The sequence below is a fragment of the Acanthochromis polyacanthus genome, chromosome 10 (assembly GCF_021347895.1).
Source record: "Acanthochromis polyacanthus isolate Apoly-LR-REF ecotype Palm Island chromosome 10, KAUST_Apoly_ChrSc, whole genome shotgun sequence".
Classification (NCBI taxonomy): Eukaryota; Metazoa; Chordata; class Actinopteri; family Pomacentridae; genus Acanthochromis; species Acanthochromis polyacanthus.
Genome location: NC_067122.1, coordinates 213,838 through 225,601, shown reverse-complemented (window position 1 = coordinate 225,601; position 11,764 = coordinate 213,838). Strand labels below are relative to the sequence as shown.

At 40.3% G+C, this 11,764-nt stretch overlaps 1 protein-coding gene across 1 annotated transcript; it reads right to left on the bottom strand.

Annotated features, from left to right (window-relative positions):
* Nucleotides 1-226: 226 nt before the first annotated feature.
* LOC127535804 (NACHT, LRR and PYD domains-containing protein 12-like) lies at nucleotides 227-11,519 on the bottom strand. The gene is made up of 5 exons (XM_051954656.1): nucleotides 11,332-11,519; nucleotides 10,277-10,450; nucleotides 8,342-8,515; nucleotides 2,335-2,508; nucleotides 227-1,530 (listed from the first exon to the last, which is right to left on the bottom strand). Exons 1-5 carry the CDS (start codon nucleotides 11,517-11,519, stop codon nucleotides 1,521-1,523), a joined length of 720 nt encoding a protein of 239 aa, XP_051810616.1. The 3' UTR covers nucleotides 227-1,520.
* Nucleotides 11,520-11,764: the final 245 nt, after the last annotated feature.

Genomic DNA, 11,764 nt, shown 5'->3' with positions numbered 1-11,764 from the left:
GACATATGATTGCAGTTACAGACTTTGTCCACAGGGGGCAGTAAAAAAGTGATTATCCACGGCGGTGATTAAACTGTTCCTGCAGTGGCTGGAAATAAGATGGCAGAGGAAAAGTTAAAGTTAAAACACACAGTTCAATAAATCAATGTATAGATTACACCAAAATACATGAATAAACTAATAAGTAATAATCATGGTGCATAAAACCCAAATGAAAAGTAGAAAATCAGATAAAAATCAGACTTTATTAAAAAATCCATTTATTAGACTAACTTCAGGGAAACAAAACGTCTTTATTACACACACAAATGTTTATTTACAGGAAGAACTCTGAATAAATTTTGAATCCACTGAATAAAACTGCAAAAGACAAACCAGGAACTGTAGTAGATGTTCAACGTCACATTAGCAAACATTTTAAACATACTTTTCATGAATCCACACATCTGTTTTAATTATTTATGTCTTTACTTCAGACATGCCACTGTGTCATTATTTACTGCAGTATTTTAGCTGTACTATTAATCATTAACTGCAGTATTTTATCTGTAGTATTTGTCATTTACGGAAGTATTTTAACTGCATTCTTCATCATTTATTGCAACATTTTACCCTGAATATTAAATCATAAATCTGTCATTTACTGTAGTATTTTAGCTCTAATATTCATTATTTACTGCAGTATCTTTGAAAACATGATTGGTTGATTGAAGAAACATCAGACCCAAGTTAGAACTTAGAACGTCTTTGTCGTCTCCAGATGTCAAACAGGAAGTTAAGAAACGGAGGCTCAACACAAAGAAACTCAGATAGATGTAAAAAGCAACAACATTCCCACCAACAGAGAAATGACAGTAAAGGACTCCTCTGAGCCTCACTGCTGAAGATCTCAACAACTCCTGAGACATTAATGTGTATTAATACAGATATCAGTGATTTCTCTGATAAACTGGACATAGTTCACTTGTTGTCCAGTAAAACACGTCAATGACTTCCTTCTGTCATCTTCTGGAGGTTAATTAAAGTGTTGGTGATAATTACAGCCTCCACACGATGGAAATATGAGAATATCAGACAGTTTAGCAAAGACTAAGGAATCATTGGAGCAGCTGAAGGTCAAATGTGGACACTCACATTTTTTACACCTGTCCAGGTAAGAAGACATTTAGACAATATAGAAGAAGTTAATGAATGAGCTGCAGCTGCTTCTATAAAATCTGTAAAAAATCTCTGAAAGTCTGTTTATTTTCATCTGAATATTAACGTTAGAAAACCTGAGTCTGAACATCATCAACCTCCAACGGATCAAGTCAACATGAACTGAACTTCTCCATCATTCACAGTGTGGAGCTGCAACACTAAACTATACAGGAACAACACACTTCATACTGGTTCCCAGTCCACCTCCCAGTAACATGGTCCAGTCAGAGTCTCTACACACCAGCTGCTGCTGCTGCTTCAACCTCTGGATCATCAGGACACACTTCATCCTCTCACCACAAACACCGTCCTGATCAGCATCACTTCCATCTGCAGAGAGAAGAAGAAAGATGAGAGGAGATGAATGAGTTTGATCAGCATCAGGTGTGTTTCTCTGCACATTTCACTGCAGTCCACAGTGGAAACAAACTGCTGACAGTCATCAAGCTTCATTACTGCACAAACTCTTCACTCATGGATTTACTGCTGCTCCATTTAAACCAACAGTCTCTGAGTGTCCATCAACATCTCATCTGCTCTGAAAACATCAGCTGACAAACCAACATGGAGGCTGGCAGTCAACACATCTGGATCAAAGCACACACAAGGACACACATCCAGATGTGGCTGCTGGACCTGAGCAGAGCTTCTGCTCTGTACAAACACCTCATGGTTCCTCCATGTGATGATGCTGCTGCTGTGAAATAAGAGGCGCTGGTTTGCAGGCTTCAGTCTCACTGATCTCAGAGCTGTGACAAACATCACACTGATCAGCTGATCAGTGTTGGAATGAGACAACAAACAGTGAGATCAGATCTGATGGACACTTTGATGAAGGAGGACCACTGTCTCTGCACATCTGGAAGGCTGGCAGCTGGAATCAGCTTTATTTCCTCAACACATCAACACAACAACAACAGTCGGCTTCACATCCATCAAACACACCATGACAACAAGCTTGTGGCTCCTCTGATTGGCTGACTGCTGTCTCTGTGTTTCTGTCTCCATTCTGCTCTCACAGCTTCACTGAGAAGCTGCAGGTTTACAGGAGACACTGGATCTTTGCTTTGATACTGACTGTGTTTAGTAGAAAACTGCTGGAAGCAGCAGAGACTGATGGAACCTTCTACTGACCTCAGAGTCTTCAGGATGCAGTCTGGACTCTTCACAAGATCTAACAGATGTTTCACTGATGAATCCTTCAGGTTGTTCCTGCTCAGGTCCAGATGTTCCAGATGGGAGGGGTTGGACTTCAGAGCTGAGACCAGAGAATCACAGCTGATCTCTGACAAACTGCAACCCCACAATCTGAATAAAGAATCCAAGATGTGTATAAAATCATTGATGATCCATCAGATGTGTTCAGGTTCTGAATGTGCAGATCAACATTACTTTGTCCTCATCAATCAGCTTTTCTCTAAAAGCAGCACAGTGACTTTGTCCTTCTCTTATTGTGGATCATCATCATGTCAGCCTTCTACACACATCATCCACATGTCGGCACAACATTCATCCACCTATTCATGTCCACACATCAGTAACATCTGCATCATCAACAGGATCAGGATCAGTCAAATAAAAATCAACAAAAAAAGAAATATTTCAGTTGTCATTAAACACATCAGATCTACAACAGTAACAGACAGTCGGTGAACTGTCTGTTACTGTTGTCAAACAGTCCAACAGAAGCAGTGAAGAAGAGCTCTCATTCATATTAATGACAACATGCTGCTGCTTCAATAAAGACGGAGTGACTTCAGCTCTGAAACTCTGCAGCTCCACCAGTGGCTCCATCCACACAAACTCATGCTGAGCAACAAACACAAGGAAAAACACTCACACATTTATTTCACTTTCTGCTCACAGTCACACAAACACACAAGAAGGAAACACGGACAAAATGAGGCTCCAGACTCTAAAAGATCTTCATGTTGTAGCAATACTGCAAAGGCCCTGGAATTCCTGAGCTGATCAAAACTCAGATAAGCTCTCCCTCTCCAGCACTGCCCAACACCCATCTCTATAGGAGGATTGAGACATTTGTATTTCTGTAGGTTTTCATTCACAGAAGGATGGAGCTCCTGTGAACATTTAAACCCCTGGAATAACTTCTTCGTTTTAAAAGACAATGACTTTCAATTATATGCTCTGGACGTCTTGTTTAATGAACTTTCATGCTAAAATCCCTTTTCAGCTTTAGGAGACCCTCAGCCGGAGACGTCTCTGCATTCCACAGATCAGATAACAAGTCGTAAAACTTTATGGCAGAAGGCTGGAACAGAGAGAGACACACTCTTTAACTGAAGAGACTAATTACTTCAAAGTTCATATTTCTGAGATATATTTTCTTCTTTCCTGATTACCAAAGTTATAGTGAGATTACGTTGTACATCATATCCGAATTTGACAGTTATATCTGTTATAGAAGTCTAGATATTAATTTGTGATGTTTAATCATTTCTTCTCCAGGATACTATGGATTTGGAATGAATTCCAGAATTAACCTCTGAATTTCCTCTCCATTTAGGTTGAATGATGATCATTGTATCTACCTGTTACCAAATCTCTGACTTGTTGTTATATTTTCATTGTGATACATATTTTTAATGTCATAAACAAACATATAGTTATGAATGAAATGATTCACATAATATGAACATATGTAATAATCTACACATTTAGGAACATGCCTGTCTCTTTCACACAACTGAATATGGTGGAGAGATAGACAGATCGCGTTTTAATCGTTTAATATCCCAATGTTTTAATTCCCTCTGGAGTAGTTTTCCATCTCTCCTCTTTGAGACAAAGGAAGGGGTCATGTTACCACCCAGAGATCCACGCCGAAGCTTCCCTCCGCCTTGGGGTCCTCCCATGGTCCCTTTGGCCTGATATAAGCCTAAGCAGCCCCCACCTTCTCTCTCTTACCGCCTCTTGCCTTCTCTTACCCCTCTCTTACTCTCTATTACCTGAGGAATCCATGGCAGAGATTCCCATTATTTTCTTACCTAAAGTGGGTTTTTTCCTATCTTTGAAATTCCCTCAATATCTAAGTTTGTTAACTATTTATTTCTTAATATTTTTGTAACTGAAGGAGACATTTTGCTCGTTATTCGTTTTAATCTGAAGAACCGATTCAGAACCAGCATTTATTTTTCTTAATTTTGACCGTTTTTCATCAACACCCGTTTTTCTTGGCTAAAGCCCGAGAACCATCATTTTTAAGCCAAGTGTAGTCCATATTCAATTATGGCTATAATAAGTGTGATCTGAAGCCCACAAACATAAGGTAATTCATTTTAGCTGTTATACTCTGCCATAAAAAATAAATAAATAAATAAATAGTACTATTGGCGATTAAAGGGTTAACTCCTCTGGGATGAGTGACAGATTGCTCTTAACTAATGAGCTGCTCCAAAATGGCGCATTGTCCCAGCCACCTTGTCCAATCAGCTGCTGCGAAACGGCGCACTGTCCCGCCTACTCCGTTCGTCTCCGGTAGTGAAGGTCTCTTTCTGCCTGCGGCTGGAGCATAGACTGTATATAAAGATGGACGTAGCATCTGGCTCCAGAACTGAAGCCCACCCGGAAGTGTCAAAAACTTGCAATATCCCGCCGTCCGCTAGGGTTGGCTCCAAAAAGCTTTTCCTCCATAGACCCCAATTCATTTTTAGAAAAAATAAAATTTGATAGACTGATGTTCTACAGCTCAGGATTTTTTTCCTGTTAGTTTTCATGGTCAAAATGAGAGATCAGGTGGCCGATCTTAAAATAAATCAATACTGAATTTTAAATAAATCGTTAAAGTTGGCAGAGCCAGGGGGCGTGGCTATACTTGATAGACAGCAACAGAAGCCTCTGTGGTAAAACGTGGGCGGGATAAGAGAGTCCTCAGCCAATCCTGCCCCTAGTTGCTCTCCGGTCCAGCCTGTTTGATGACGCTTTTTACGTCACTGGCTCCAAAAAATCCAAAACGGCGACCAGGAAGTAGCAAAATCCGGGCTTCATTTTCTCGCCGTTGAAACCAACGGGTGACGTCACGGTTAGTTTACGCCTGGGCGCGAGCGGTACACACGCTAGCAAAACGGTGACGGAAAATTACAGAAACAGGTACAAAATCAGCACAGATTGAAAAGTTGGAAGTAAATTGTTGATGTTAAACATAATTTTATGCATTTATATGCGTCAGACAATGTACATAGCTCAAGAATTAATTAGTTTTGGTCCATTTTGTACTTGTGGTTGCAGACGGTCGAGGCTTCGAAGCGGCGCCATTACATGCTCCAGCTTTGTCCTTGAGAGATCGGTGAGAAAATCAGTTTCCATTTGCACAGTTCGATTCAGTATGTGCTGGTTATGTTTTCATCTTAAGAAAATGTTCATTAAGCGGTCTCAAATTCAGTTACATTGTGTTTATTGGAGTAATATTTTATCTTGCTGTTACGACGTGTGAATGTAATTTTTATGTAAAGATTCATGATGAGTGAAAAAGATGCATTAGATAACAATGCACATATGGCGTTTTTCACTGTTGTAATTTGAATTGTAAACATGATTAATGTTAGAATCGGTATGTTCACATGTAGATTGTGAACTATGCTAATGTTAGCTAATGTTAGACTTATAGTGTTTTATTACACTGTTGTCGGCAGGTCAGGTTTTTGTACAGAGGACCTGTTCTTGATGGCGAGCCAAATCCCCGGAAGAACTGCTTGATTCATCCCTGTGCGGTGCAGTGTGGTAGGCCAGCTGCAACAAAAAACAAAACCCATCCACACCATTTCACACTTGCTGCCCCTTTCCCAAACACACACGCACACCCTTGGAACCTTTGGACGTATACTTACCTGAACTCTGACGGACTTGATATTACTTCACATGCAGGAAGTGGACTTGAAGTGGAATTGTAGGATCCATTCCTTCAAATGAGTTTTTTTGTTGTAGGACACTGGTTTATTGTGGTTCACACAATTTCTGTTTGATTTTGCTGTTGAAACTGTGAATTACTCTGAACTGTGACTTGGAATATGTGATTAGAAGGGTGCACCCAGGTAAGATTGGATGTGACACTGTGATTGTGGAAACAACGGTTGTTACTGAGAAACTGTGGTACCAGAACAAAATACTTTTATTTTTTCAGAGATTCATTCATTTTATTTTCTATATTATTTTTTCAAAACAAATACAAGCCGGCATTTGTATTACTTTCAGCCTTTGTCTGAGTCTCATTCATCTCGCTCCTCCTATGAGTAGCCGAACCATCTGGCCCAATCATTCCCAACCATTCACATTCAACTTTGGTAAAGGGAAGCTTTAAATTGACACTGCTCTTTAAAAGAGTGTTACACAAGCAACACTCAGCTGAGAACGCCGGAGACCTGCTGGACCAGGTCCATTTGCATAGAATCGATCAACCCGCGGCAGGACATCCAGGCGTGGCCATAGCGACGACACACCGCTCCGAACCTGCAAGTCCAGACCGTTGTGCTGCTCCTCTGAAGGCCCCGCAAGTCCCAGCCCCATGACGGTTCACTTCAATAACTCCAGCTGAGTTTGCTCTGATTCCATTCTATGGGTGATGTACTAACCGCTTGGTCAATTAATTCATTTAATCAATTTATTCTTTTACAAATCGTTAGAATTCTTAATCCAAATTACCGGTTACCTCGTCAGGTTAGCTCTGGCTAATCCTCACCATATTTCCTTCTCTCTCACACCTACTTCCACATCCCTCACACACGCACACACCACACACACACTCCCACATTCCACACATGCACGCACACACACACACCATATCTACATTGTATATAGGTCACTTGTCATTATTTTCATAGAATAGTTAATAAATACCTCATTTTAGATCAAACTACAGTCTTAAGTGTTTCTTTGTGTAGAATGTGGTCAATTTAACCGAGGATTCAAGACTTTTTGATATGAGATTGATCAAAATTTTGATGAATGTTAATTTTTTTATTAAAATTAATTATTTCCCTAGAGATCTAGGGTGGTGCCCCAATTATTGATAACGAGAGCTATAAATCATAACGTAGTACCCCTACAATGTTCTGGAACCATGGAGACCTTTCCATCAGGACTCTACATTCACATCATTTCATTCTTCATCCATCTGTCATTGATGGTGGAAAGTGTCCATCACAGTTTTCAGAGGACCAGGTGACGTCTTCAAACTCTTTTCTCAAACACAAACATCTTCACTTTCAAATGACTCAAAGCAGAAAAAGAAGAAAATCAGCAGAAAGTGAAGCAGAAAATCTTCCCGTTGCTCCTGATAAATGACTTCAACTCTTCATCAACTCTCACAACTTTTCTGCTGGATTTTCTGCTCATTCAACAACTGATGGATCAGCTTCACCTTTCATCAGCAGGAAAATCAAACGGCTGCATCTTGGATTAGAATGTTTCACTTCCTAAAACATCACATGACTTCATCCAACAGCTGGAACCAGCAGATGCTGAATATTAGTTTGTGTCTCTCAGGATGAAAAACAGCTTAAATTACAGCTCAAACTATCAGTCCACTATTTGATGAGTCCGTAGACAAAAGATGAAAAACATTTCAATCATGGTTTCACTCATTTATCCAGAAAAAGCATCAAACTGCTTCCAGTCTGTCCACTGTCAACACTCTCTGTTTTCTGTCACATTAAACTGAATATTTGTGCTTTTGGACTGTTGCTGGAACAAAACCACACATTTGAAGACGTCACCTTCAACTCTGACAAAGTGGATCAACAGTTTTACTCATTTTAACATTTGATCAACTAAAATAGTGAAATAAGTGAGAGCTTGATGAGGAATAAAAACAGCTGTTAGCTGCTGCTGTCAGTTTGAACTCCAGAGAAACATGAGGTCAGATCTGAGCTGAAGATCACGTGTGTCAGAGTTTCACTGTCAGTTATTCACTGGAGGATTTTTATTCTGAGATGGAGCTTTGAAATGTGCAGCTCAACATTTCTCTCAAAGAGTCCAAGGACAGAAGCAGAGAAGAAGAAAACAGACGTTCCATGAAGATCCTCAGTGTGGATCAGTAGAACATCAGCCTGATGGCTGCAGTTTAGAGTCACCACAACTTTACATCACATTCATCTCAGCACACAAAGAAAACATGATGTCTGACCTCAGAGTCTTCAGGATGCAGTCTGGACTCTCCACAAAACCACTCAGATGTTTCACTCCTGAATCCTTCAGCTTGTTCCAGCTCAGGTCCAGATGTTCCAGATGGGAGGGGTTGGACTTCAGAGCTGAGACCAGAGAATCACAGCTGATCTCTGACAAACTGCAACCAAACAATCTGAATAAAGAATAAAAGATGTGAGTTGAGGAGACAAAGTTCCTGCTTGAAATCATTCAGAGTTTCATCATGAGTTCAGAGCTGCAGAAATCTGGATTTCTATGCATCAAGTCAACCTCAAATCTCCTTCAAATCTTCTTTTCATACGTGCAGCTTCATCAATGAGATCTGTTCATTTATTCTACCAGAGGCAGGGTTTCCTCTACATGTAATTGATTGTGGCGCACTGCCACGGCAAAATAAAAGCCGCCACACCTTCAGAATAATGTTTTTTTAACCTTGTTTTTATGTTGTTTTATGTTTATATTAATGACGATTATTGTATTAAATGTGATTTCGGCACAAAACGTGGTGTTTTTCGTGAAATGTGAGGCTACGCTGCAAATACTTTACCCTTATTTTGAAAAACCAACACCGGAACACCGGAGTCACTGCCTGTCTAACTGCTGCGCGCGATATGCGAAGAGAGTAGAGACAACAGTCCGACGTGGAGGGAGAGAAAAGGGTGAAAGAAAGGTACCTAAACTAGGTTGTCTTTGATACAGTTTTTTCCAAACCAGTGAAAACGAAATATAGATGGATGAGGCTACAGAAAAAATCCTGAGTCGTGATAAATGTGTTATTCATTGTTTAATACAGGACACGTATTATTATTTCAGAAAGATTCTTATTTTTATTTTATTTTTGTACCGTTGACACTTGTTAAAGAGAGATTAATCCAGGCCTAATAAAGCATGTCGAGTCTTTGGTTATACAGTAGAGGGTTAATATTTTGTTGTAGATTATTTTTTAACTGTAAAATTAAATTTTCTGTTGATAGAGGAAACCCGTTACGTTTCAGATAGACATTTTGAACAGCACGACATAACGTTAGCTTAGGTCATGTGGCATGACTGCAACTGCAGATGCAGTTTCAAATGTTGAAAAAGTCTGACAGGAGACAGAAGGGCACAGTTGTATATAGTTTTGCTACAGCCTTTTACTTTTTGCCTCTTTGTTTACTGTTGTTGCCACAGCACTAGGATAAAGCAAAGGCACAAGCTCTGTGGCACTGGCAGATTGATGCCTCTTCTTGATGCTGCTTTAATTTGTCGTTGTGTTTGTTGTTACTGCAAGATAGTCTTTCCAGTTATTATTTTAAATTAATGTACTGGAAACCTGATAATAAATAATGTATTTAGAAAAACATTCAGTTTGAAATAGTCATAATTTCACATTTCAAAATTTGTCGTCGTCGTCGTCACCCCCACCCCACCCCACCCCGTCTTCCACTCGGGCAGATCTCCCACACAGTTTAAAAAAATCCTGGAGGAAACCCTGAGAGGAGAAGCTGCTGGACCACAGAGGACAAATACATTTGCTTCCAGGACAGAAAGGTGAAAAGCATCTAAAGGTTGAGCAGCAGATAAAGCCACTGTCTTTACTTCAGTCATCTCACAGCTCCAAATGCTGGAAAGGATGAAGGAGAGAGTTTGTGCCACTGGTGAGCTTCCAGTTAAAGTGTTGCAGTGATGTGACACACAACAGGTGCTGACAGGTGAGGAGAGTTCTTCTACTCACTGACTTCTATCAGCTCAGCACAGAGAACTTTAAGGACACTTTAGCTTTGACTCTGGACTGAGTCTAGACTTTATGACTCCCTGCTACATTTAAAAAGAAAAACTCTGTGGATGATTCACAGCAGTCATTAAAAGTGATGAGAAAACAGAAACATTCACCCAAAGATGAGAACTTTGAATCACTGAAAACATGAAGTCTGACCTCAGAGTCTTCAGGATGCAGTCTGGACTCTCCACAAAACCACTCAGATGTTTCACTCCTGAATCCTGCAGGTCGTTCCAGCTCAGGTCCAGATGTTCCAGATGTGAGGGGTTGGACTTCAGAGCTGAGACCAGAGAATCACAGCTGATCTCTGACAAACCGCAGCCCCTCAATCTGAATAAAGAATAAAAGAGGTGTATAAAATCATTGATGATCCATCAGATGTGTTCAGGTTCTGAATGTGCAGATCAACATTACTTTGTCCTCATCAATCAGCTTTTCTCTAAAAGCAGCACAGTGACTTTGTCCTTCTCTTATTGTGGATCATCATCATGTCAGCCTTCTACACACATCATCCACATGTCAGCACAACATCCATCCACCTATTCATGTCCACACATCAGTAACATCTGCTGACCTCAGTCCACTCTCTCATCAAAGGATCAACATCAAATCTCTTCATTCTTTCATTCATTCCATCACCTTCTTCTTCTTCTGTGGAAATCAGCTTGCTAGCTTTGTCTCCTTCACATCTTCCAGTGTGTCTTCAACAACAGTCACATGTCATCTGTACATTACAGAGGGATTCTGATTCCTGCTGTCCACACTGACTGTCCACTGCTCTCTTCCTAACACAACTCCACTGGAAGGAATCACTTCATCAGCTCAGCTCACACTAACATCAAGCTTCAGCTTCTGACTCACACTAATCAACTTCCACACTGTTGACAACTAAACTCCTCTTTGACTTCCTGAGGCTCCACTGCAGCTCAGCACAAACACTGTGGAAACACAAACATACTGACTGGATGTGTGGAAGTCACACTGCTGAAGCCTCACATCACTTTCACATCAGCTTTACATTCAGACACACAGCAGGACTGTGGATTCTGTCCTCCATCTGGAACTCTGCAGTCAGCTGATCAGGGCATTTATTCACACTTCAACAATCTCAAACATCTTCACACTGTTTTCAGGAAAATACTACAAATTTATTAACAACAAACTCCAAACTTCATTTGAATATATTGAAAAACCATCAACGGTGAACTGACCTGAGAGTCTCCAGTTTACAGTTTGGACTCTGCAGTCCATCACAAAGATGCTTCATGAATGAATCCTGCAGGTCGGTCCAGTTCAGGTCCAGTTCTATCAGATGGGAGGGGTTGGACTTCAGAGCTGAGGCCACGACTTCACAGTGACTCTCTGAGAGTTTACAGTAAGAAAGTCTGTAATGAGACATAAAAGACAAAACATGTTATTATGAAATAATAAGGATCAGCTTTATATATGACTGGTTCTGTTGGACATTTAGTTCTTCCATCAGCTGTCCATTTCCACCAGTCTGCTCTGCATCACCCTCACTATACTTGATCTGCTCTTCTACATACTGTTTGAATTTTACTACCAGCTACATATGTAGTAGATTTAATGCCAGAGCTGTACATCATAACAGTAAACTATGAATCAGTTACAATGTTAGCTTGT

What these genes read in the sequence shown, in the direction of transcription:
- LOC127535804 (XM_051954656.1), bottom strand. Translation starts at nt 11,519, where the DNA reads ATGTCTCATTACAGACTTTCTTACTGTAAACTCTCAGAGAGTCACTGT. An exon ending in TGTAAACTGGAGACTCTCAG is followed by an intron (nt 10,451 to 11,331) that starts GTCAGTTCACCG and finishes TTCTTTATTCAG; the next exon opens with ATTGAGGGGCTGCGGTTTGT. An exon ending in TGCATCCTGAAGACTCTGAG is followed by an intron (nt 2,509 to 8,341) that starts GTCAGACATCAT and finishes TTCTTTATTCAG; the next exon opens with ATTGTGGGGTTGCAGTTTGT.